General features: G+C 38.9%; 1 protein-coding gene across 1 annotated transcript; it reads left to right on the plus strand.

Annotated features, from left to right (window-relative positions):
• Positions 1–4,750: 4,750 nt before the first annotated feature.
• Positions 4,751–27,942, plus strand: FBXO28 (F-box protein 28). The gene is made up of 5 exons (XM_045537103.1): positions 4,751–5,053; positions 15,106–15,215; positions 16,188–16,326; positions 20,383–20,578; positions 23,294–27,942. The coding sequence occupies exons 1-5, from the start codon at positions 4,787–4,789 to the stop codon at positions 23,686–23,688; spliced, it is 1,107 nt and encodes a 368-aa protein (XP_045393059.1). The 5' UTR covers positions 4,751–4,786; the 3' UTR covers positions 23,689–27,942.
• The last annotated feature ends 27 nt before the right edge of the window (positions 27,943–27,969 follow it).

The following is a 27,969-nucleotide window of genomic DNA, read 5'->3' on the forward strand; positions in this document are numbered from 1 at the left end:
TGGTGTTTTGGGCAAAGGTGTTATGAGTATTGCTATACAGTTTGGTCCTTACATGGTTAATTAGAAGGAAGTCTGGCATTCTCAGAGCTGTTTTCTAATTAAGTTAGCAGACCCTACCAAGAATATGATCCCCTCTCTGATCACATAGCCACAGTGACAAGTGACTGCCACGTTTATGCCGATGTACTCCCGGATTTCTGATATGACCCAGATGGAGGTTCTCATCCCAGGGTTCTGAGCGCTGGGCACTGGGCCTGACCCTGGTTCCTCGCCATGTGGCCCTGCATGGCATGGAACATCACCTCCTCTTGCAAACTGTAAGTAATAAATTCTTTCTTCTTTGAAGACAGTTGTCTCCCTGTCTGTCACTTTACCATATCTGATTAAAACAAAACCCCAAGTGTATTTTAAAACACAAGATGAAGAGCAAACTAGAGCATTTGGAACAGTCATTGGCACACAGTAAACATCCAGGCCAGGCGTGGTGGCTCACGCCTGTAATCCCAGCACTCTGGGAGGCCGAGGCTGGAGGATTGCTTGAGGTCAGGAGTTGAAGACCAGCCTGAGCAAGAGTGAGACCCTGTCTCTACTAAAAAATAGAAAGAACTTAGCTGGACAACTGAAACTATATAGAAAAATTTAGCCAGGCATGGTGGTACATGCCTGTAATCCCAGCTACTCGGGAGGCTGAGGCAGGAGGATCCCTTGAGCCCAGGAGTTTGAGGTTGCTGTGAGCTAGGCTGACGCCACGGCACTCTAGCCCGGGCAACAGAGTGAGACTCTGTCTCAAAAAAAAAAAAAAAAAAAAAGAATACCAAATATAAGTATCAGCCATATTCTTTGAGCTGAGATACAGTACCCAAGGAAGAAGACCCCCTAGGCTGGGGCCCAGACTTCAGAGGGCACAGGTATGGCACACTGGATGGCAGAGAAGTTGCTGTGCTGCTGTACTGGCAGAACTTCCTAGAAATCTGCCTTTTGGAATTTCCCAGAAATCTGTCCTTAGGATGCCAGGAAGAGCTGTTCATGGGGAGGTGTCTCACCAGAGGCACTTCACGGGAAGCCATTCAAGGGAGGAGGTGGCGCCAGGGGAAGCTGCTGGTCAGTGGGTGCTGCTGACAACCATGCACTGGAGGGGCTGGGGCTGGAGAAGCCGCCCCCCCAGCAGCAGGAGCCTGCCAGGCAGCACCCCAAAACCCCAGCAAAACCCCTTGCTCTTGCAACGGCCCTTCAGAGCCCTCTACTGGCATAGCCTAACACTGTGCCATTGGATAAAGGGAAAATATTTATAGGGCCCATATGTATTTTCACAAAGCAGGCAAAAAGGGTGAAATTAGAGCTCAGAGGCAAGAAATTGATAATTGGCACAAGCATTTTATTTTATTTTATTTTATTTTTGAGGCAGGGTCTCATTCTATCACCAGGGCTAGAGTGCAGTGGCATGATCATAGCTCACTGCAACCTCTAACTTCTGGTTTCAAGTGATCCTCCTGCCTCAGCCTCCCAAGTAGCTAGGATTATAGGCACATACCACCACACCTGGCTTATTTTGTGTGTGTGTGTGTGTGTGTGTGTGTGTGTGTGTGTGTGTGGAGATGGGGTCTTGCTATGTTGCCCAGGCTGGTCTCGAACTCCTGGGCTCCAGCAATCTTCCCACTTCTGCCTCCCAAAGTGTGAGCCTCCATGCCTGACTAGCACAAGCATTTTAAAAAATAATTAAAAGCAAAAACAATCACCACTGGTCTACACAGTCATTTCCTTCATCTTCTGGATGTTTACATAGTTCATGCAATTTGTGCTTAGATGGAGTGCAACGGTGTGCACAGCCTGAAGTGCAACGGTGTGATCATAGCTCACTGCAGCCTCCAGCTCCTGGGCTCAATCAGTTCTCCTGTCTCAGCCTCCTAAGTTGCTGGGATTACAGGTGTGAGCCATCATGCCCAGCTCGCTTCATCATTTTTTAATTAAGAAAGCCACTGCCAGGATCCCGACATCATCATTCTTCTAGGTTAAGCTGAAATACAGCCTCCTCTGTGAAGCTTTCCCCAATCTTTCACATCAGAATTGACTACTCCCACCTATGTGTTCCCATAATTTTTGTTTACACACCTTTATGATGGCAGGAGAACATAGCTAGCTGAATCACTTTTCCAGAACGGTCCAGGAAATTAAACTTTTCTTTCTGAATATGCAACATCAGGAGAACTGCATGTGAGGGGATGAGGAGACACCACCAGTCCAGTCTGCCAGGTCAATGGAATCAATTCAGGGGATCCAGGTGGTGACTGATATTGCAGCCAGATTCACATCTTTTCCAGGGTGGGGAACATTATTTACATCTTAGTATCTTCCCAGTGTCTTACCCATTTAGCAATCAATAAACGCTGAATCGAACAGTTAGTGAACTACCTTTCCCTGGAGTCAAAGCTTTAAATTTTTAAAAATATATCTAATAATAGAATTTCAGACATTAGTCATGATAGGAAACCTCTCATCTAGTCAAAAGATGGGTCTTTAAAAATAGTTGATTGCAATCCGTAGGATCTCCAAATCTCTTTTCAGTTAGGATATGAGCTCACCCTTCATTCTTTCTAAATATATTACACACCTGCAAACAAATTGAGAAAACAATGACTGGTCTTAGCCTCCTCTTTTTCATATATAAAGTCCATCTTTCTGTGGAGGTGCCATTGAATAGGTTAAATCATCCCTCATCATACCCCACTATACCCAATCCCACCCTATCCTCCCAACATACGCCCCGACCAGGAAGGCAGCAGGATAAGGTGGGCTGGGATGACATGCAGTGTCTGGATTACAGCAAATTGACTTGAACACCTTTAATCACAAGAATTCAAAACTCCACCCATTTGCTGTCTCAGTTCACCCTCATATCAACTGTATGAGATGGAAGAAGGGAATAATATTATTCCCTTTTACAAACATGAAACTACAAACACACAAATCCTAAGAAGCCGTGTGTCCATCCCATACCTGAGACCACTGTCTCACAAGGGTCCTAGGGCAGTTTGCTGACATAAAACCACATTTAGAAACTAGAACTCCTCCTTAGAGTCCAAATATTTGTTTTAGTTTCAAATATTTGCTTTGATTGGAAAGCATATCCAAAACAACCATTGATTTTAATAAGGGAAACAAAGCAACCATTTGCTCTGAAACTCTGTTTATAAAAAAAAAGTGTAAGAAATAGAAGGGCACAAATCCAAAATATATAAACAGGACTATCTGAATGAGCTGACTGGCAGGAACGGGTTTCAATCGTTCCCAGAGTTGTATTCTATTGTTGGATCAACTGATCTGTGTGTTAACCAGCTGACCACAGGTGGTGAGTTAGGGGAGTAGAAAGGCTTTTCACAGGCCCACTTGAAGCCATCTGTGAAGAACAAAAGGCAAAGTGCACTAAAACAAGGCACGCCTGTACTTCAGGGTGTATTTCCTAAGATCAAGGACATTCTTCTATATGACCACAATACAATTATCCAAATCAGAAAATTTTAATATGATTACAATTATCTAGTATACAGTCCGTAGTCAAATTTTGCCAATTATGGCAATAATGTTCTTTAATAGCCATTTCACCTCTAACCCAGGATCCAATCCAAGATCATCCGTAGTTTTAGTTTCCATGTCTCTTTAATCTTCTTTAATCTGGCATAAATCCTTAGTCTTTGTCTTTCATAACAATAATTTTGAAGATTATGGTCTAGTCATCTAGATATATCTACCTCAAACGCAGGTTATGCACGTTTTTGCAAGAACATCACATTATGCTCTGTCCTTTTCAGGGTATCATATTAAGAGGTACGTAATGTGGGTTCCTCCCATAATTTGGTTCCTTTGGATATGATGAACCAAAGTATGGTTCATTGGATCATCACCATTATGATGGTGTCCACCAAATTCCTCTACTGTAAATTTATTTTTTTCATCTATGTAATTAATATACAATTTGTGGGGAGTTATTTTGAGAGACTCCAAATATTATGTTCCTTATGACGTTGTCTTCTAGTCTTAGCGTTCTTTGATGATTCTTGTCTAAACCAATTGTTTTATTAGGGTATAATTCATGTATAATAAAATTCATTATTTTAAAATAAACAATTCAGGGGGGTTTGTATATTCACAAGGTCGCGTAGCCATCACCACTATCGGATTCCAGAGCATCTTCTTCGCCCGGAGGCAGCCCCGGCCATCGGCCACCCCGTCCCCGGCCCCGCTCGCTTTGGGCCGCCGGCGTCGCCCATTCCCGCATCTCATGAAACCGGAACCTCGCGACACGTGGCCCCTGGCAGCTCGTTTTTTCCCTTGACGTGTCTTCAAGGTTCAGTGATGTTGTCGTTTAATCGGTGTTTCGTTCCTCTTTATGTGCCTGCGCCAATTACTACTATGATTCTAGAAAAATGGTGACGCTCCTACTGCATTTCCACCTCCGCTTGCGAGGCGACGTTACTGTCACCGTCCTCGGGCGGGAAGCGCTTTCAGAAACCTTCGCCAGTGAGACGCGTTTCAGGAAGCAGGCGCCCCTCGCTCTCGAGCAGCCACCAATCTCAGGGAAAAGGGTGACGACGGGCGCCTTCACCGGGTCCCCAAGTCCCCGGGCCCTTCCGTCGCCGCCACTCCGGCAGCGCCGCGCGGGGCCCCCGCAGGCTCCTCCTCCCCCCTCCGGGTGCCACCTCCCGGGGGGGGGGCGCCGCAGGAGCAGGAAGTGACGCACCGGAAGTGCCCCTGTTCCCCTTGCAGTGGGGGAAGGAATCAAACCCCCAAGATGGCGGCGGCGTCGGAGGAGCGGATGGCAGAGGAAGGAGGCGGCGGACACGGCGACGGCGGCTCCTCCTCGGCCGCCAGCTCTGCCCAGCGACAGCCCCCGCCGCCCCCGCCCCAGCCCCCGCAGCCGGGGTCCCAGGCGCCCCCAGCACCGGCGCTGGCTCCGGACCAGCTGCCTCAAAACAACACGCTGGTAGCGCTGCCCATCGTAGCCATCGAGAACATCCTCAGCTTTATGTCCTACGACGAAACTAGCCAGCTCCGCCTGGTGAGGCCCCGCGGGACCCCGCCCCCCTCTCCCCCGGGCCGAGGTCTGCGGAGGGGGCGGAGGGGAGGGCGTTCCCGGGGAGGGAGCCCCCCGAGCCCCCCGAGCCCCAGCCGGCCCCGAGCGCGCCCCTCCCGTGCCGACTCTGCCTCGGCGTCCGTTGGCGGAGCGGGCTGGTTCCCTCGCACCCTCGCTGCGGGGCTGGGGCGACATCCCGGTGGGACTTCGCCCTGGGGGCTCCTTGCCTCCCGCCTGGGAGCTGGCCCGCGGCGGGGGGTACCGGAGTTGGGCTGTGCACCCTCCACCCCGCCGTGCGTGGACCCCCGAGGGGTCTCGTCGCCTGCCTTTTGTATACGGCCTTCCTTCCCCCAGCCCGGGGTGGGGGAGAAAACTCCAAAGCAGGCAGATGATCCCAGCCAGGTTTGGTTTGTTTTTGCAAGAATAACGTATTGTTCCCCCAGCCACCCCAAGTTTCCTTGCTGGAGACGATAAAGTAGGGTTGCTCAGTTCCGCCAAAATCCTGGTAGAGGTTCTGAAGAATTAGAACGTGTTTCCGTGGCCTTAACCCCAGCGCCCTAGTTGACCACTAAAGTAGAGCCCTGGGAGTCGACCATTCCGGCTTCATCTCCCCTGACACTTCCCATCCGTAGCAAAGCTACTTGCCCCGTAACAGGGGCTTTTTTCTCTTGCAGTTTATTTTGTAACTAGTGATTTTCACCCACCCGCCAGCTTTAGGAGAGGTTTGTTTGTACCTTCAAATCACAGTAGTTCAGTCCATGATTTTTAAAAATGATGAATTTGCCATTGGGATTTTACTTCACTCCAGAGGTTTGATGAAGTCTTAGTTTAGTCAGATATTTTGCTTCCTTTCAGTGAATTTATCTTGAAGTGGTAAAATTGAAGGAGGTGGACATTTTGAAGTGATTGCAAACCGATTCTGTGTAGAAGCGAAGTCTGTGCTCGAGATTGTTTTTAAGAGGACAAAGACATATTTCTGAATGTGCTGTGTATAGCATTTTCTTATTAATCAATATGCCATATTTTAGGCTTACGCTCCAGTTTAAAATTGATTATAATTGCATTTTGAAGAAAATAATAACTTATTTGTAAAGGAAAGCTTATAAATATTAATTCAAACTGATGGCCAATTTTTTTGTTGTCAACATAGCAGTTCAACCATGCGAGTCTGCAGGATGGAAAATTTCTGCAGTTGAAAGTAGATATTTCAAAATTGATTCTTCCTGAATTTCCAAAACATTTCTTAACATTTCATGTAAAATCTTAAATATTCCGTCATATTTTTACCAAGAATGGTGTTTGATCAAAATTCACACTGTACATTCATGGGGTTTGGAAATTGGGCATAACATTTGATTGAATTGAGCCATTCAGCCAGACAATGGCTTCTAAAAGCTTGGAATGTCCACAGTTCTGTTTTTTAAGTGTAGAGGAAAATGGTTTTTTGTTTGTTAGTCATTTGCTTTTTTAAAATCAAAATATTTTTATTGGGGGTGAATTATCCTGTCCTAACCAGAGGTAAAAACATGTCCCACCATTTATTAATTAATGGCATCTCTGTCAAGATGTTCAGATGCATTCTTAATTTTTAAGCAGTTATTTTTTCTGGCCTTTTAAGGTTACAAATTTATAATTTTAAATGCTGATTTTTTTATAAGGAGTCTCTTCTGTACCACAGCCCACCCCCAGGAAAAGATTCTGCCCCCAACATTCGCAAATGTGGTTTTTTAGTAATGGTGAACTGTTCTCTTATTCTTTACTTAAGGCTAATTGATAATTCTTAACTAGATTAACTGGATAATCTTTTTGGAATTTGGAAGTGTCTTTGGTTTGGAAGGTACAGTTCAGGTTAACATAAAAGAAAGATGTTCTTTCTTGCCACTAGGTGTCAGCATTAATTTAATTATGATCATTTTCTGAAATTGGGAGTGGAGACAGTTCCTGGTAGATGATTCTTTCCATGCCTTTTCTATGTAAGTGGCCATTTACACCTCAAGAATTGTTTGCCAAAAATCAAGGGACTTTAGTATATTTACTGTTACCTGACATATAAACTACATAGTCCCTTTCATTGTAAGTATTTTTTTTAGTGGCATTAAGGCTGGATATGCTTGGAACAGAGTAATATTAATTAAGAACAGAATTAGTTTTCATAAAGCTAAATGGCAGCTATTTGGTAGCTGATGAGCTAGTTTATGTATTGTTCAGGTGTTTGGGGTTTTTTCTTCCTTACCAGTTTACTTACAAGGACTCAGGTCCAATTGTTAGCACCTAACTTAGGGGACAGGTACACAATCCATGTACTTATTGCTCTGTATTTTCTTTAAAATATATGCTCTAAATCGAAATTGCTACAATATTTTTCAGTTATTTGTGCAGTTTAGTTGATAATAGTCTTTGCTTCCTGTTACTATGAATAATTGAAATTTTACTCCCATCCAATGTTTTTCCAAGGGGCTGTCTGAATGCCTTATTAAATTGGATTTTTTTTTCCCTCTGGCCATTGACTATTGGTCCAGAAATGTACCCAGAGCCTGGAACTCCTGGTTTTACAAAAATTGTTTCTTAAATATTTAACTACACCAATGTAAAATTATCTGGCTGAACACAATCTTTGAAGTGACAAAACATGTACTTTGAGTTGTTTTTCCTGTAAAACAGATAAATTTGTGCTGATACAGCTTTAGTAAGTCACTCAGGCCCTCTTGACAGGTTTGTGAGAGACTCTGAAACAAGTGGCAAAGGTTAATAAGTGAGGTCCTACCCTTAGGGAGCAGATCAAAGCTAACTTTGAGCCTATAACTTTGGCTCATGAGCACAATATTCTTTCCCACTGAAAAATAAGTACAGCAGGCTTTAAAGAGATATTTTGGAGAGATAATATCAAAGTTTTTCCTCTTTGGTTCAAGTGGAACACCTTTAAATTTAAAAGAATCCTGTTAGTGCTTCAGAATATGAATTTGACTAAAGGTTAAGTTGAGAATTCTTATTATCTGGGATGAAATTTTCTGCTCAGCAACAGAATACATGAAATATGCTTTTGTCCCAAGATATTTCTCTAGAGCACTCTAGCTAGTTAAATGTTAGCTATTTACAGTTCCTTTTACATCTTTTCTTCAAATATGTTAGAAAATTCCAGTTAGAGAGTGGGGTGATTGGTAGGAAATATGAAGGAAAATGAGGAACCATGACTTCCTTTTGTTTTTAAGTAGGCAAGCTGTCTTCCTCATATCTCATTCTGTAGCAAGAGTTCTCAAATTTTTGTGTCAGGACACCTTTACATTATAAGAAGTTATTGGAGATTCTAAGAGCTTACCTTAGAAAATTCTAGAAAACACAGAAATATTCCATTGGCTATAAGAACAATAATGTCATCACAGGCCATGTTGCCTCTGGAAAATTCCACTGGATACCTGTGAGAGAATGAGTACAAAAAGCAAATAACTTATTAGTATTATGAGACGAGTTTGGTTGTGCAGACCCCCTGAAGGGTTCTTGGGAACCCCAGGGGTTGCAGTATTACAGAAAATACACTCTATTGCTGATTTTTTGGTTTTTTTCTCTCACCATCTCTTCTTCAGGCTGTTGAGTTTATTAAAGAGTACATAAGTACAGGTAAGAAATTATAATCTCTTGGGGACAATTCATTGCTCCTGCTAATTCTGGTCTCACAAAGTGAAGGAGTTCAATCCATAACCTTGTCCACAGTATTGTCATTGAGACAGACCGTACACACCTCTCTTGAGTGCACTTACAAAGCCCCAGAATAACAAAAACAAAGAGTAAATATGAGAATGTTGAGGTTGATGCAGGAGGATTTAATTAGGAAAGACTTCCTCAAGATAATAAGTTTTTATTTAGTTAGTAAAGGTGGAAGAACATTCCTAGCAGAAAAAATAATATATAAATGATATGTAAAGTAATGAAGTAATTGGAGAAGGGTGACTTAGAGGGACTAAGATGAGCTTGAATTTGGGTATGTGAAGTTTTAAATCTTTCCCCTCCCTACCCCCCCAACTTTTTTATTTCACAGACTAGTTAAATTTAAACTGTTTTTGAGAATCCCCAGAGCTGACTACTTTTGGAAGGGGGAGCAAGTAAGGATATTAAAAAACAAAACAAAACAATATAATCATCTCATAAAAGAGGCATACTCTGGTAAACTCTGAGTAGTATAAATTCTTAACAAGATTGAAAGAAGTACTATATTAAAAGGATAGCCTATGTATATAAATCCAATTTCATGATGATTGAGGCTGTGAGCAAAAGATAACCTTTTTTTTTTTTTTTTACCCTCCCCGAAAAGATAACCTTTGATAGAAGTTTCTCCCAACCACCTATTTCTGTCATCTTGCACTTCAAGTTGATTGAAGCAGACATCAAGCTCTTTAGTTTCCCAAATGTCTCCAGCCTCTCCAAGCACGTTTTTTCCTGTTTCCCCTCTCCTAGAAAATATCCCTTCCATGTATATACTTTAAGTGTTAGTACCTCAGTGAAGCCTTCTATGATTTTTCTCTAAAATTCATTCAGGTTGTATTTCTAAGTTCCCATTGCATCATTACTGCATTTACTTATTACATTGGAATTATTGTTAGAAGAGCCTGTTTTCCAACCAAATTTAAGCTTCACGAAGGTGGGGACATATCCTTTCATCATGAATCCTTGCTGCCTTAGATAGTCTCTGATACAATATAAGTACTCAGTATTTGTTGAATGAAGTAGTTCTTAAAACATTTCACTGCTTTTGAGTAAACAATAGAAAATATATGTCATTGTGAAATAAAAGTGTTTTGTGTATAATAATAGTGCAGAAAATCAGTTGTTTAATATTTACCTCCAACAGATTAGAAATATTTTTTTAATTTTTAAGCTTTTAGCTCACCTCAGAAGGTCTTTAACATTTTACAAGACCATTTTAAGAAAATGAATAAAGAAAACTTTTATGAGAATAAATATTAACTGATAAGGTGATCTGAAGCCAGTATGTAATTAACAAGAGCCATTTACAATAGTGCATAAAGGCTCCTTTTGTTTTAGTCAACACTCAATTCCTTTCTTCTTCTTTTTTTTTTCTTTTTAAGAGATGGAGTCTTACTCTGTTGCCCAGGCTGGAATGCAGTGGTGTGATCATAGCTCACTATAACCTCAAACTCATGGGCTCAAGTGATCCTCCTGCCTCAGTCTCCTGAGTAGCTGGAACTACAGGCATGTGCCACCACACCTGGCTAATTTTTCTTATTTTTTATAAAGACAGGATCTCACTATGTGGCCCAGGCTGGTATCAAACTGGCCCCAAGCAGTCCTCCCGCCTCAGCCTCCCAAAGTGCTGAGATTACAAGCGTGAGCCACCGTGCCCAGCCTTCAATTCCTGTATTAATGAGAATAATGGTAGACATAATCAAAAACTAAAAACAATCAGAAAGGTTTTCTGTTTGACTTTTAGGGTACATTGTAAGGATCCTGGGAACAGACTTTTCTTCCTAATTATTTTGCTCAGGCTAATATTAAAATGAATTTATATTTTCTTTCCAAGTGAACATCTAGGGAAGATACCCAGAGAATTCAAATTTTGTTGTAATTCTACCTAAAGATAATTGAGAATTACATATACATATATGTGTTGTATATGCACACATACACACAAAATATAGTAATACAAGTGATCTTAGGCAATCCATACGAGGTAAACAGAATTTTTTATGGAGGATTAAAATATTCTTATGGAAGAAGTGGCAAGTTGTATCCATATTTAGGTGAGAGAAATCAAGATGAGTTCACTGAACAAGCAAGTAGGACAAGAGAAGAGCCAAATGGTTTTGGCTCATTCATTATTCATTTTTTAAATGATTTTTTCATCCATCATTAACTTTTTGCCACATTTGCTTTATCTCTTTTGCTTGTGTGCTCACTCTCGTTCTCTCTCCCTTAATGTGTTTGTGCGTGTATCCCACCCACATATTATTTGTTTTACTAAACCATTTGAAAGTAAGATGTAAATAGAGTGATACAATATTTTACCCCTAAATACTTCTTTTATATAGTCAGTGTCATCACTTCCAAGGTGTTTAACACTATAGTTCATACTTTGATTTCTCAGTTATCCTCAAAGCATCTTTTATAGCTCTTTCGAGGGGAGGTGTCTTGAATCTAATAAAGGATTGGTCTCTTTAATCTAGAACATTGCCCCCACCTTTTTCATTCTTTCATGCCATTGACTCTTTGAAGAATGCAGGCCAGATGGCTTATAAAATGTCCTATGATTCAGATTTGTCTGATTTTTTTTTTTCCCTCATGAGTCACTTTAGGATTATGAACTTTGAAAGAATTATAGGAAGATCTTGGTCTAGCTCCATTTGTCTAAACATTAGCTGTGTGGGGAGAATGCCTATTAATAGTCCTTAAAGTCCCTTATTACCTCAAGAAGTCCTATTTTTTAGACTGGTACCAACAGTTTCTTTAACAACAGAGACTCTAAGGATAATTATTGGATTATCCTATGGATCACTAAGGACACAACTTAGAAGACCTGGATTCTCAGTTTGATTTTTGCCACTGAATAGTTGAATGACCCTGGAAAAATCACATGATTTCCTAAGGCCTCCGTGTTCTCGCTTTAAAAAGAAAGGAAAGGTTCTGATCTTTAAGCTTCTTTCAGTTCAGAAGTCTAATAAACAGCCTAATCTTTAATACTAGCTTCTGAATTATTTGGAGAAAAACATAAAGTTCTCAGTCTTTTGAAAACTGTAGAGCACCAAATGAATACATTTTTTAAATTGGGTTTCATTACAATATTTCCTTGATTCTAAGATATAAATAGTTTCATATTTTAACCTTTTTGAAATCAGAATGCATCTTTTTTTTTTTTTTTTTTGCTGCCTGGGTTAGAGTGCCGTGGCATCAGCCTAGCTCACAGCAACCTCAAACTCCTGGGCTCAAGCGATCCTCCTGCCTCAGCCTCCCGAGTAGCTGGGACTACAGGCATGCGCCACCATGCCCGGCTAATTTTTTCTATATATATTTTTAGTTGTCCAGATAATTTCTTTCTATCTTTAGTAGAGACAGGGTCTCTCTCTTGCTCAGGCTGGTCTCGAACTCCTGAGCTCAAACGATCCACCTGCGTCGGCCTCCCAGAGTGCTAGGATTACAGGCATGAGCAAAAATGTTTTTCTTGTAATGAATTGAGATGTTTCTGTTAGTGATCAAGAGAATTGCATCTTATTTTTCTTGGTATTATCCATTGACTTTCGACTATCAAAGTTGAGGGTTTAGCCCTCTCTTTTCCCCTCATTTCACACACACAGACACTCCCTTTGTCTTCTTCCGAAAGGACGGTAGAAGTGTATTTTTTCCTCACATAAAGTTCAGTGCTGGTGTTTGTGGCAATGTGGTTATTCAAGATGAGGGCACTGGTTCTCAAAATGTGATCCAGGGACCCCAGAGGAGTTCCCAGGATATTTTAAGGGGTCTATAAGATCTAAAGTATTTTTGTTACAGTATTATGGTCTTATTTGTGTTTTTCACTCTTATTCTTTCACAAGTATATGTGGGTTTTTCCAGTAGCTATGTGACATGTAATGATGTCATCACACTGATAGCTCATGAAATGCAGTGCTTATGTGTTCTTGTGTTTTCTAGAATTTTCTAAGGTAAGAATACATCAATAGATTGAATGCTGAAACAGATATGAAAAATCACCTGCGTTCTATTAAACTACATATGAAAAAACTTTGCAAAAATGTAAAATAACACCATTCACTAAATATTTTGTTATGGAAAAAAGTTATTTTTCTCTAAAAATATGTATGTTAATATGTATTGGGTTTATTGGCTTTTTTTTCAGTAAACACTGAATAAATGTTGATAACTGGTTTAGTTTAATTAAAAATATATTCTACCATATTTTAGAATATCACTTATTTTGAAATTGAAAAGAACTATTTTCCTTAATAATTTTCATTTAGCATGCTGTGGTTTAGGAAGTGTTTGGTATTGATAATAGAATATTAAAGCCTTCACGAGCTTCAACCCCATTTGCCAATATTTTTGTCAGCCCTGTATTCTCAGGAGGAAAAAAAAAAACTTATATCAAGAGTTTCAGGCCAGGTGCAGTGGCTTATGCCTATAATCCTAGCACTTTGGGAGACCACAGTGGAAGGATTGTTCAGGACAAGCCTGGGCAACATAGCAAAACCCCGTCTCTACAAAAAAAAAAAAAAAAAAATAGAAAAATTAGCCGGGCATGGTGACACGTTCCTGTAGTCATAGCTGTTTGTGAGGCTGAGGCAGGAAGATTGCTGGAGCCCAGGAGTTGGAGGTTGCAGTGAGCTATGATGATGCCATTGTACTCTAGCCCACGCAGTACAGAGAGACCCTGTCTCAAAAAAAAAAAAAAAAAAGTTTCAGCCAGGCATGGTGGCATATGCCTGTAGTCCTAGCTGCTGGGGAGTTTGAGGCTGCAGTGAGCTGTGATCACGCCACTACATTCCAGCCTTAGCAACAGAACAAGACCCTCTCTCAAAAAACAAAACAGTAATCCAGGCATGGTGGCTCATGCCTGTAATTCTAGCACTCTGGGAGGCCAAAGTGTGAAGATCACTTGAGGTCAGGAGTTCGAGACCAGTCTGAGCAAGAGCAAGACCCCACCTCTACTAAAATAGAAAAATTAGCTGGGCGTAGTAGCGTGCCCCTGTAACCCCAGCTACTTGGGAGGCTGAGGCAGGAGGATTGCTTGAGCCCAGGAGTTTGAGGTTGCTGTGAGCTAGGTGACAGAGCAACACTCCGTCCAAAAAAAAAATCCCAACTACTTGGGAGGCAGAGGTGGGAAAACTGCTTGAGACCAGGAGTTGGAGACCAGCCTAGATAAGGTAGCAAGATCCTATCTCTAAAAATTGAAAAAGATTAGCCAGGCATGGTGGTGTGCACCTATAGTCCCAGCTATTTGGGAGGCTGAGGTGGAAGGATTGATTGGTTTTCATTTCAACAGCTGTTTGTCAAGCATTCATGCTTGGGTGCTATGACATGGAAAGAAGAATAAGACAGTCCCTAACTAATTGGCTAAGCCTTGATAGAGTTTTATCTCCGTGTCGTGTATTTCAGCATCCACCTCTGTCCAGTGAGAATTAACCTTCAGGTTGATGACTTTGAGTCTCTGTGGAATTCTCCGTGCTCAAATAGCATACTTATTTTATACTAGATATAATTAAGAAAGATGCTAGGATATCTCAGAAATATAACAAATATATGGAGCAAACTTTTCAAATTAACACTAAGATAAAATTTATTAAACTAATAATTTTATATAGCACTTTGGAGTTCACCATGTGACTTAGCATATTTTCTTTCATTTAATCCTAAGGATATCCCTGTGATTGAGATACTCTGTATATTTTACAGATGGTAGACACAGACTTCCAATGGTGGCTGACTTGCACCAGAATGCATATAGGTTGGACTCAAATTTAGGTGTTCTGAATTATGATTCTGTGCTTTTACTATATAAAAATACCATATTCCTTAAGGATTCCAAGTAGTTGATGTTCTGCTGCATGTGTTAAGATATTTTGGAGGGTATAACATTATCTAGTAAAAAGGGTTTGGTCATTATAAATTCTCCATAGTTAACCAAAATCAATAGAAGAAATAAATAAGAATTTGTGAGAGGAGAGGTTAAACTCAAATTTAGATCTACATTTTTGGCTAAAAGGGAATTTTTCTTTTTTCAAACTATTAAAAACCTTTAAATATGTGGTACTGATCTTCAGGACTATGGTCTCTGACCATAATAGTGAGAATACATTCAAAAAATTCAACAAACACCTAAAATAAATGATACTTTTGTGTCTACCCTTTATATTAATTTCTTAATAAGATATCACAGGCGTTAACATGGTATAAGGAACCCACCCACGGATACTGATTCAAGGATTCAAACAGCACGTGGGGGAACAACACTAACACCAAATTTCAGTCGTCAGTTATGGGTCTCAGTTAGTTATTAATTTGGTTATTGATTTTTCTTCTATTCTTTCTTTCCATAGGTTTGTAAAAGAATGGACTTGGTCTGCCAGAGAATGTTGAATCAGGGATTTCTGAAAGTAGAGAGATACCATAATCTATGTCAGAAACAAGTTAAAGCACAACTCCCAAGGTATGTTATGACTAGCAATGACAATAATTTACAGCTGAGGGTTTTGTTTGTTTCTTGATTGTTTTTTTTTTAATCTCAGAGTTTACATAGTCATTGATTTTCAAGTTTTTGTAGCAAAAGGCACACAGATCACAACGTGACTTCTACTGTGGTTTGTCCACCCTCACCATTTTGTTGAAATTTTACTGGAGGTTCTAACCAAGGAAATTAGGCAAGAAAATGAAATAAAAGGCATCCAAATGGGAAAGGAAGAAGTAAATCTCTCTCTCATGTACAGATATGATCTTGTATATTAGGAACACACTAGTTGATTATTAAGGCTGATAAGCAAGTTCAGCAAGGATATAGGATATAAGATCGATCTGCAGAAATTAATTGTATTTCTATATACTAGCAATGAACAATCTGAAAATGAAATTTAAAAGACAGTTTTAGGCCAGGCGCTGTGGCTCATGCCTGTAATCCTAGCACTCTGGGAGGCCGAGGCGGGTGGATCGTTTGAGCTCAGGAGTTCGAGACCAGCCTGAGCAAGAGCGAGACCCCGTCTCTACTAAAAATAGAAATAAATTATCTGGACAACTAAAAATATATATAGAAAAAATTAGCCGGGCATGGTGGCGCATGCCTGTAGTCCCAGCTACTTGGGAGGCTGAGGCAGGAGGATCGCTTAAGCCCAGGAGTTTGAGGTTGCTGTGAGCTAGGCTGACGCCACGGCACTCTAGCCCGGGCAACAAAGTGAGACTCTGTCTCAAAAAAAAAAAAAGTCTTTTCCAAATATTTTGTCAATGAATACTAGTCGTTGGCAAGGATTTCTGGGCATAGTGATTCATTCCTCATTACAGTTAAATTACAACCCAATTGTAGATTTCTAAACTACCATGTAAAAGGCTATTTCATTAAGGCATTTTGATTGCTTAACCTTTTAGTCCATGGTGTTGCTTTAATGGTTGCTTTTTAAAATTATTGTCATAGGAGAGAATCAGAAAGGAGAAACCACTCATTAGCTCGTCATGCAGACATTCTCGCTGCTGTTGAAACAAGGTTGTCACTATTAAATATGACTTTCATGAAGTATGTGGATTCAAATCTCTGTTGCTTCATCCCAGGAAAGGTAAAATAGAATTGCTTACCTAGAACATCCGGATTACCCTGTGTGAACGTATTATGAAGTTATAAAGTGATTTTTGAAATGTGAGAATTGTTCTTCTCTGAATGAGTTTTTATGAATGGGTTTCTTTAGCTTCTGTACAGTTTTCAGTATAAATATATATAATTTATGTGATCTTCATATTTAAGATTCTAAATAAGAAACATACGGTAGAAGTCTTAATATTCTTTAGAGAAGTTTTTGTTAAGCGTTCATACTCAAGAAAAAAATTTTCAGCTTTTACCTTTTGTTAAGAGGCTAGACAACATAAGTATTGTCCCTGTCCGTGCCTTCAAGATTGTTATGATTTGGAGGAAGTGGAATAGGAGGGACAGACCGGGTTTTGTTTTGTTTGAGGATGTTTCATAAAGACAGCTTTTATAAACTTTCAGATTTGACAAGAGTAAAGAATTGCCGTATAGCAGTGTTCTCAGAGCTGAGTCCTAGTCCTCTTTCACATAGAAGGAAGTATGTTGTGGCATATTTACTTAAGTTAATGAGAACCCCAGCATTTAGCATGCTACTTACATCTTCAGTAGTACCCCAGTTCTTGAGTTAAGTAGAAATTCAGATGAGTTATGTCTGTATTTTTTTATATGGAAGTGGTAGAAATTAAAAAGCTCATTTTGCTACTTGGTTGATGCTAGCAAAAGATTCCCTTAACATGGTTGGAGCTAATTAATACCTAGTCAAATTTGAATGTTCTCTTTTTGTTATTTCCATAGATAATTTACATTGGCAATATTTAATATATACTTTCTCCATTTTCAGTTTTCTTTGACATTTATTCTGGGAGGGAATTCCATTTCTTACAATTTTATTTGAAATATTCTTTGGTATATCTCATTTTTCCTCACATAACCTACAAATGCTTTTTGTAGGGTACTATAAAAGGGTGACCAGTTAGAAACTTTAGACTCTGATTCTTATGCTAGATTTTATCCAAATCTGATTTATAGGCCTTAACTCTTAAGTGTTCCTGAAAAGTTTTTGAACCAGTATAGGTTTTATTTTTCTTCTGCAAACCTGCACTTGACTGGAAATCACCAAAAAAAAAAAAAAAAACCAGTAATTTTTGTTTTTATTCAGATATGTGTCCTATCATACTTAATTCAGCTTGGGTTTTTTTTTTTTTTTTAAGTGCCTTCTTTGAAGTTGGGAGAGGGAAAAAAATAGAAAAAAAAGTGCCTTCTTTATAGCTTACATATTGTCTAAAACAATATCATGTATACTCAGAATATTAATTTTTATATAGCAGGTACTTTGTAGCTTACTTAGACTAAATTAAACTGCTAACGTAACACAGTTTGCAGAATTTAGATTGTACTTTTCATCCTTAAACTTTTCACATTTCTTCAAAACATAAGGATGTGACATTTAATTTCCACATGCTGACAAAAGAACATTATACAAAATAATTTTCTTTCGGTCTGACATATAATCTTGGTTTAGTATACGGTTTCTGTCATAGGTTTTTCTTGTCTTCCCCAAGATCTTGCCCCTGGGTTACACTTAAAAGTTCAGGAGCTTTTATATTAATACTTTGTTAAGATTACTCACTTTTGAGGTTTTTGTTTTCTTTTTAATGGCAAGACACATCCCACCTTATGCAAACTTCTGTGGTATTATGTAGAGTATATCCATTTTGTTAAAATTTAGGTTTAGGTTTATAGAAAGCATTTTCTTTCATAAATTACTTAAGTGAATCTGGTAATAATGACAAGTGATAGCGACGTTATAGTTTAAATTAGATTGCCAGATAAACGTACCAGAATTTTCGACCTTTAAACTAATTAGAAAAAAGGTTATTTTTAAAATATTCTCTGATAGAGCAATCAGATTTACTCTTGGTAGGTTAAAGATGACAGATTGAATACAGATTTTCCTCTAATTGCTCTCAAAAGCTCCCTCAAATAGAAATGAGCTCATTTTAAAAATGAAAAGAAAGAAACCCACATGATTGATGAGATCAGAAGAGACAACAGCAATAAAATTTTGCAAGCCAGAAAGTAGAGGAACAAATGGGAACTGAGAAAGTTAAATTCTAAACTGACAGTGGGGAAAGCCAAGAAGTAACCCGGTCTGCACAACCAAGAGCTCCAGGCCCCTGTGAAAGGGGGACTGAAAACAAGAGGGTTGGTGGAGAGTCTGTATTTGAGAATGATTTAAACCTACAGGTCCCCTCTCCAGTTGCAAACAAGCTAGATCGTTGTCCTTCTACTCAGTGAAAACCAAAGGCTCATTCACTGGAGGAGTTAAAATGGGGTCTCTTGCCAGGAAGACTGCATTGATCATGAGGACGTTAAAGGAAAATCTGTGTGAAGAATTCAGAGGGATTGGGAGTTTGCCACTGTTATCTAGGGCAAGGATCAGTGAACTTCTGTGGTAAAAGGCAAGATAGGCTTATGGGCCATATGGTTTCTGTCACAACTTTTCAACTCTGAGAAACAGCCAGGGACGGCATGTAGTAAATAAATGGGAATGCCTGTGTTCCGGTGAAACTTTATTTACACAAATAGGCACAGGCCAAATGGAGCCATAGTTGGCCACCCCTGACCACCACATTGATATTCCATTCATCTTCTCTCAGAACTAAGATGTTATAGATTATTGGCTTACTCCTGTATGTTTCTTGAATCTTCTGTCTGACATATGGAAGTTGCACTTTTTTACAGTAAGCTCATGTCAGTATCAGCAGTTCACACATACAGAGGCACAGCTACATGTGAACACTGGGCAACCAACCATTCTCAGAAACAGAAAAATGAAAAAAGGGCCAGGCGCAGTAGCCCATGCCTGTAATCCTGGCACTCTGGGAGGCTGAGGTAGGAGGATCACTTGAGCTCAGGAGTTTAAGACCAGCCTGAGCAAGAGCGAGACCCCATGTCTACAAAGAATAGAAAAATTAGCTGGGCCTGTTGCCGTGTGCCTGCAGTCCCAGCTACTCCCCAGGTACTTGGGAGGCTGAGGCAGGAGGATCACTGAAGGCCAGGAGTTTGAGGTTGCAGTAAACTTTGACGACACCATTGCACTCTAGCAGGGCGACAGAGCAAGACTCTGTTTCCAAAAAAAGTAAAAAATAAATAAAAATGAAAAAAGACATGGACAGTCCCTGTTCTTAATCATTGCTAGTAGCCCAGGTAACCCTTTTGTTCTTAGTGAAACACAGCAGTCTCCAAAAGTTAGGGTTTTTACATTCTGAGTGACTGTATAGTACTAAAGCTGGATTTCCCTGAATAAACTTAAAATCTACATATTAGGTATTGCTGGTTTTTAATGTTTTGGGAGAGAAAACTAGTGGTGGTGTATTTTTTATTCCTTGTTTTGTAATTTCAAATTTATAAAAAATTGCAAGACTAGTACAAGGGATTCCTGTATATCTTTTATCCAGATTCAGCGATTTGCTTTTGTCTTGTTTGCTCTTGTTCTTTATGTATACATTTATTTTTTCCTGAACCATTTGAAAATAAGTTGGAGATACTGTGCTCCCTGATGCCCAAATCAGTGTATTTCCTAAGAACTGGGACATTCTTACTTAACCACAGTACAGATAGCAACTGGGGTTTGGAGGATTAAAAATAATGATTGGGTTGGGTTTGGGCAATCTCCAGCCTCTACCCCAGCTCCCATAACAGAATTTAATTTCTTAATTTAGTCTTCTAGTTTCTTTAGCAATTTGTATATCCCTCTTTGTGTTACTATCACTTGTCTACACATGTATCTCCCCAGTTACACTGTGATTTCTTGTAGGGCAGGAGCTATGTTTTATTCATCCTGATTTCTTAGCGCTAGCACAGTACCTGGTACCTAAAAGATGCTTAATAAATATAAGTATAAAGTATTGTAACAAGCCCAGAAGCCACGTGCTATAGATGATAATTTTATCAATGGCCAATACATCGGTTAAGTCACCCATAGGTCTCTATAGGAATTGCAGAACAAGCAGTCACTTCCTATATTTAGGTATTTTCTTTTTAAAAAAAAAAAATCAAAAATGCTAATGAGAATTTAATATTTTAGGTGATTGATGAGATTTATCGTGTGTTGAGATATGTCAATTCTACCAGAGCCCCTCAACGAGCTCATGAAGTACTTCAAGAATTAAGGGACATTTCTTCCATGGCAATGGAATACTTTGATGAAAAGATTGTTCCAATTCTAAAGAGGAAATTACCTGGATCAGATGTGTCTGGAAGACTCATGGGCTCTCCTCCAGGTATTTCTTGTTTATAATATGCTTACTTTATAATAATGTTTGTACATAGTTTCATAACTTCTTTTTTTCCCCACTTAACCATACATCTCAAACTTTTCTGTGTCAATAAATATTTATTTGCAACATCACTTAATGACAGAATGGATTATAGATTAGAACTGTTAGGAACATTTGTTGTTTCTAGTTTTACAATATTTAACCTATACTCTGAAGAACAATCTGAACAATCTTATGGCTAAATCTTTGCACATATACACAAGTATTCACTTATAAAAAATTTGTTAGGCCAGGCGCGGTGGCTCAGGCCTGTAATCCTAGCACTCTGGGAGGCCGAGGCGGGTGGATTGTTTGAGCTCAGGAGTTCGAGACCAGCCTGAGCAAGAGTGAGACCCCGTCTACTAACAATGGGATTACATTCAGATAAGCCCATTGTAAGTTGAAAATATCATAAATCAAAAAATGCATTTAATGCACCTAACCTACCGAACATCATAGCTTAGCCTAGCCTACCTTAAACATGCTCAGAACACTTACTATAGCCTGCAGTTGGACAAAATCATCTAACAGAAAGCCTATTTTATAATAAAGCATTGACTGTCTCACGTAATTTACTGAATACTCTACTGAGAGAGACAAACAGAATGGTTGTATGGGTACTCAACATAGTTTCTACTGAGTGCGTAGCACTTTTGTAACATTATAAAGTCAAAAATATCCTAAGTCAAACCATTTTAAGTTAGGGACCATCCATCTGTATGTTTTGTTTATGTTTCTGATGAGTTAATTCATTTTTTAAAAACAAATATACTAGATAAAACCGAAAAAATTTTTCCATGGAAATATTCAGTGAATTCAGAGTGTCTTAATGCTGCTTTAAAAGACAGGACTTCATCTGTGGTAGCTATTTCGCAAAAGATTCTAGAGATTTGATCCTTGAGATTTCAGCCTTTATCCTGCTAAAAGACTAAATTAGTCAGTGGCCTAAACTCTTTAAGTTAGGAAGAACTATTTAGTAAAACTTTGTTTTGTTCGGATTAGTTAACTCCCTGTAATACTTAGTGGGGCCACTGAGTGGCTCTCTGTAGTTTAATAATAAAGCCTACACATCTAAGTGTTAATGCATCTATTATTTATTGAGTACCTGTCGTGCGCACAGCACTGTACTGTGTCCTGTGGAGACTAAAAAGAAGTGTAATACGTGGTGTCTGCTCTCAAGGATCTTACTATTTCAAAAGGTAAGACGTATCCAGACTCAGAGTTAAGTTATCACAGGCAAGAGAAATATTTTAAGGCAGTGTCCAACTAAATGCCAGATGCCTAGCTAAGACAAAATCTTAAAGTAGATAATATCACTGTGGCTGATCTTCATCTGAGCCTTGGTGTGTGAGTAGAAGTTGGATAAGGACAAGCAGAGAGGGAACAAAGAATGTGTCAGTCAGGGAAAACATAGTTATTGAGATATGCAAGGAGAAAATTAGCATGATGGGTTTGGGGTATGAATGGATCCATCTGGGTCTTTTAGAAAACCTTCAATAGGTAAGGTTAAAAAAAAAAGATAGGTTCCTAGTTTAAACTGGTGATTTTTATGCCCATGTTACATGTTGATTATTCCTAAAAGAGAACAGGTCCAAAGCCTACTGCACCATGTCAGAAATTCTTCATAATCATAATGTGTGATGTAGCCCACTCTTTGATAGAGTCTCCTACTGTTTGGCTAAAGTTGAAGCCTTTGCCTATATAATTAAGTGCAAAGTGAACTTAAGAACCTGATACAGGTTGAGTATTCTTTATCGGAAATTCTTGAGAGCAGAAGTGTTTCCAGTTTCAGATTTTTAGATTTTGGAATATTTGCATCACAGTTACTAGTTGAGCATCCCTAATTCAAAGATCCAGAATGCTCCAGGGAACGTTTCCCTTGTGCATCACGTCAGCTCTCAAAAAGTCTTAGATTTCGGAGCATTTCATATTTCACATTTTTTGGATTAGGGATGTTTAACCTATAGGTCTGTACTTTTAACTTGAATGTTTATGTTTATGTGAATAAGATAGAAAACAATTCCAATTTTACTATTTGTATTCTTACTAGGTCCTAAAAATGTTCTATAATATTTTAAATCCAAGTTTATGCCATTAATGTACTTCCTCATTTTCTGGTATTCTCCACAGGAGAATCAGAATTCCAGCTCTTTAATAGCTAAAACAACGTGTCTGATTAACCCATTAGACCAAGTGGATTGCAAAGAAGAAATTATCAAAAGTTGATATTATAAGCATATCCCATTTTAAAATAAGTTTAACTGGCCGGGCATGGTGGCTCATGCCTGTAATCCTAGCACTCTGGGAGGCTGAGGCAGGAGGATCGCTTGAGGTCAGGAGTTCGAGACCAGCCTGAGCAAGAGCGAGACCCCGTCTCTACTAAAAATAGAAAGAAATGATATGGACAACTAAAAATATATATAGAAAAATTAGCCGGGCATGGTCATGCATGCCTGTAGTCCCAGCTACTCGGGAGGCTGAGGCAGGAGGATTGCTTGAGCCCAGGAGTTTGAGGTTGCTGTGAGCTAGGCTGACGCCACGGCACTCTAGCCCGGGCAGCAGAGTGAGACTCTGTCTCAAAAAAAAAAATAAAAATAAAAAAATAAAAAACATTAGTTTAAGTATTATTGGTAGGGAAACATTTTAAGTGATTGACCCTTCTAAACTATTTCTCCACAGTTCCAGGACCATCTGCAGCACTAACAACAATGCAGCTCTTCTCCAAGCAAAACCCTTCAAGACAAGAGGTTACCAAACTCCAGCAGCAGGTTAAAACGAATGGCGCTGGTGTGACTGTTCTCAGGCGTGAAATTTCTGAGCTTCGCACCAAAGTGCAAGAACAGCAGAAACAGCTTCAAGACCAAGATCAGAAACTGCTAGAACAGACCCAGATCATAGGTGAACAGAACGCACGGTTGGCAGAGCTGGAACGCAAACTCCGAGAAGTAATGGAAAGTGCAGTGGGAAACTCCTCAGGGTCTGGGCAGAATGAGGAGTCTCCTCGGAAACGAAAAAAGGCCGTGGAAGCCATAGACTCTCTTAGGAAATCTAAACGTCTTCGGAATAGAAAGTAAACTGGAATGTGGTTCTAGCTCCAGAGGAAGACATGGCTGAGTGGCTTAAGCAGTTACGTGTGTCAGGATACTGTGAGCAACAAGGTGTCCCCTAAGGCTTCTAGGCTTTCAGAACCCAGCTTGAACTCTTGCCATTGGGACATTCTTTTCCCGCTTCTCCTGGTTGAACTGATGCACAGAATCTTTTTACTTTGCAATAGATTTGTACTAACCAGACCTGTTCTATCATGTTTTGAGGAGTTAACTTTTTTCTGTGCAGATAATGTTTAAAGTAAGTTAATTTGTTTCTGCATATATGCACATTATGTGTAAGGATCTTAAACCCCAGTCTTGACAGACTAGAAATTAAGTTTAATACAGAAAATGTCCTGTTCACTTGAAAGAAAAGATCTACTTTTTAAATGGACACTATCTTGTTTTTTTCTTTTTTTTAAAGTTGTCTTTTTGTTATAAGTGACCTTTGTCTGGAATGTCTGAAGAGTACTTAATGCTTTTTGGTATTGAAGTAATGGGTAACTAAAACGGACTTCCATAGTACTGACTGTAGAAGGAGCCTCTACAGTATTGACTATATATTTTTATAAACTACTGGCAAGGGACTTATCCAGTTGTTGTTATACATGTTTTCAATTCTCTTTTGGGGCCATGTCCTACATTTGCATGGATGGATGCATGCGTTGCCTAGTCAACTTGCTTAAAAAGCTCTTGCACTGATACTGATCTTGAACCTCTATACTTCTCCACTTTTTACAGCAGCATCTTAGTTTATTTAAGCACTTAACATCTTCCACCACAACAGCTTGCCTCTAGAGGAGGAATTGTTAGTCCGTTTGTCCTCCAGTTTTATAGGAACAAGAGACTCTTTAAAGCTCATTGCTTTATCTATTCTCTGTAAGGTTCAGGTACACTGGCTAAGGCAGAACCCCAAATTCCAAGGCTCTTTTTATCAATGGTGGACCTCTGGGAGCTAGTACTGTGCGTCACTCTCCACTGTGCCCGCTGATCAGATGTGAGTGTGTAGGGACCTGACTTACAGGATGTAGTTTTGCCATTGAAGGAAAAGTTCATTGAAGAAAATTGTACCATGAAAAAAGCATTTTGATTATTTCATTTCTGGGGGATGACCTGAAGAAAGCTTTTTAATATTAATTTCAAGCTTTTCTTATCCTACAACTTTAAACAAAAGCTTTAATTTCATTTGCACTCCTGTTTTGAGCTTGTAACTGGAAAAGCATGTCTTGCACTGTTCAGCCTTCTGAGTGGTCACTTTAACAACCTCCAAATTGTGTACAGTGGTTACTTTTCCCAGCTGTATATTTTTTGAGACATTTAACTATCACTATTCTGGTTTTATTTTAATGTACTAAATTATGTAGTTATTTGACTGTTAAGTTCTTTTTAAAGAACTGTTGCCGTGGGCTTCAGTTATTTAAAGTAAATTTAGGTATAATATAGAAAATTATCCCTTTCCAGGTGGGAGTTTGACACCTGTGTAAAACCTAAGGTTTTGGTAAGTACCTTAGTTAAGTAAAAGCACAAGGTTACCACCTTTTTTTATCCGTCCACCATGACATGGTTATGCATCCTTTCGATTAACCTCACCAAATGAAACTTTTTTCTACCCATTTTTAATTATTGTCCTTACATAATATTGTCCTTAGGTTTTGATCATTTCTGTGTCTAACTTTGAAATTCCATTTAAAATGTAGTATGTTTTCAATGAAAAACCCTAAAGTAACATCCAAGTGTTTCATGGTTTGTTGGGAAGGTAATTTTAAAATAAAACAATTTCCAAAAAACATTTGTCAGCCAAGGTCATCCATAAAAGTCCCCGTCTGGAACTCATTTTCTCAACAGTTCTCATTTTTTTAATCATAGGATTTAGCCATATTATCATAACTTTGGAGGAGGCCTACTGGATACCCATGGCCTTTAATAGTCTGCTTTTCTGGCAATAGGAAGACTTTTTTTTACAAGTATCAAAGTATATATTTACAGGTTTACAAACTATGATCCTTATTGCATCAAAGGGATATAGCCTCAGATTATTTCTTTAATAGTTGTTAATGAATTCTTAAGTTTCCTGAGTTTCTTTTTAAACTACATCTAGATATCCTAGATGTGTGTGTAGTCTTCCGTTAGTTAACATGAGTAAATGGCTTTCAAAAATAAGCAGTCACACTATAAGAAGGTAGATACTCTGTTCCAAAATCCAAATTTTTACAGCAAACGCTTGTAATGACCTGTCCATGAAGCTAATGAGTTGCACTTGTTAATACATGAATGTTCCATAGAGTAGGAGAATGAAGCACTACCGTTCAGTTGTTCAAGTCTTAAATCTTAGACTAACTAAAACATTTTAGGATATCGGGTCTTCACCATTTATTAGGACAGTTATTTGAGAGCTGTTCTGCTTACTAATGGATAGCATAAAGGTATATTTAAGGCTTAACAAATCACAAATGATTTTGATCAGCTAAAACTGACATGTTACAGGAAGACTGTAAATTAGCCTCCTGAGAGACCCATCCTGCCCTGCATTTTACATGTTATTTAAATGCTGTGTGTGAATATTGTGTTGTCCTAATGCAACATTTCTTAAACTAGTCCCATCGTCTTCCTTGGCCGTTTTTCAGAGGAGACTTCTCTGTTTTAACGGGTCATTCCCACATATAAATGTATTGTGGTACAACACTACACACAGGGATAAAAATGTGGAAAGGCATGTATAAGAAATGCAAAGGACTGGCCCCACCCCCACCCCCAAGCGAATCCTCTGCTTATGTCTCACTTGGACTTGGCTTACTTGGTTTTCACATATTCTGAGGTTACAGAACCTGTTTTTCCAACTCCTCTTTTGATGTACAGAGCCTGGAAATAATGGGGCACACACAGATGTGTCCCGAATAATTATACTGGTGCCATCAGGCCTAAAGCCACTGGTTTTGGAAGCAACTTTTTCTGTAAAACATGTTTTTTGGAGTACCGAACTTTACAGGGGTTTGCCTTAATCTCTACTGAGTAGTTTCAAGTTGTATGCGCTATTATTCTACGTGTTGAAATGTTAAAATATTCTATGTAGCCCCAAAGGTGGGTAAAACAGAGTATAAGTAATGTCTAAATAAATAAGCTAAAAGGTGTCACTACAGCTGGATTTTTGAGAGAGAATGGACATATAAAAATAGGCTATGTGTAATAAAAATAATGGCACCTTACAATTGCACTATTTTACGCATTATTTTATATGCCATTTCATAGCCTGCACTTTAATCTCCAAAGAAACAATGTGTGATGTCCCAGTTGTTCCTTATTATTAATAAACTTTTTCTTAAGACAGGGCATTTAATTCTATTTTACTATACTGAATTAGTTTCTTGGAGGTGGATTCCTTCTTTGAGTTCTCTATTTCCTTAGCCATAATATTTTCTAGGATCTGGGAACTCCCTATCTATTTCCAACAGTATATGACTTTAATTTAATGTAAATCTCATACTTGGTGATCAGCACATTCTTATATCCTGCTCTAGCAATGAGTACCCATTTATTACACTTACCAAACCCTCTAAAAATATATGCTGTGAGAAAGATTTGAAGCCAGGAATAAAAAGCATTCAGAAAGGAAATGTCTTGTATGATACGGTCTCTTGGAAATGGCAGATTCTGACAAGAAACCCAATTTGATATGCCGTCCAATTCTTTGACTTGAGATCTATCTGAATTGCTTTAGAATACAAAAGGTTAAGTTAAAACTATTTTAAACTTTGATGGCCTGCCACGTGAGGTGAATTATTTTCAAAAAATACTAAATCTATAAAATGAGACTAGCAATTAATTGCTGCCTGCCGTGGTTTTAATTTTAATAGCAATACACTTATATTGGTGATAAATATGACAGACTTGAGTAATGTTCTTTTTGCAGATTCCTAAGAATCTTGGTTACATTTCTGAAGTTCAAAAACCCAAGTTTTGTCTATTGTGTCTGAAGAGAACCATGAGATTTAGAACCATACTGGTAATCTATTAGGTCCATTGCCAGCGTATACCGGTCCATAATCAAAGCTATACCTAAAGGTTAGAAGTGTTTAAAATTCCTTTATGTGGTACCATGTCTGTTTACCTATGCTTATGAGCAACGATAAATTATTAGTTTACCTTCTGGAATTTTAATTGTTATAACCTAATCAATCATTGGAAAGTGAAAATCACCTCCCGGTCACACAACAGGGTACGTAAATAAATGTGTTGTTACCAGTGCTACTCGTTTGCTTTGTATTTCATGCA

Source organism: Lemur catta, chromosome 25, assembly GCF_020740605.2.
Source record: "Lemur catta isolate mLemCat1 chromosome 25, mLemCat1.pri, whole genome shotgun sequence".
In the NCBI taxonomy this organism is placed as follows: Eukaryota; Metazoa; Chordata; class Mammalia; order Primates; family Lemuridae; genus Lemur; species Lemur catta.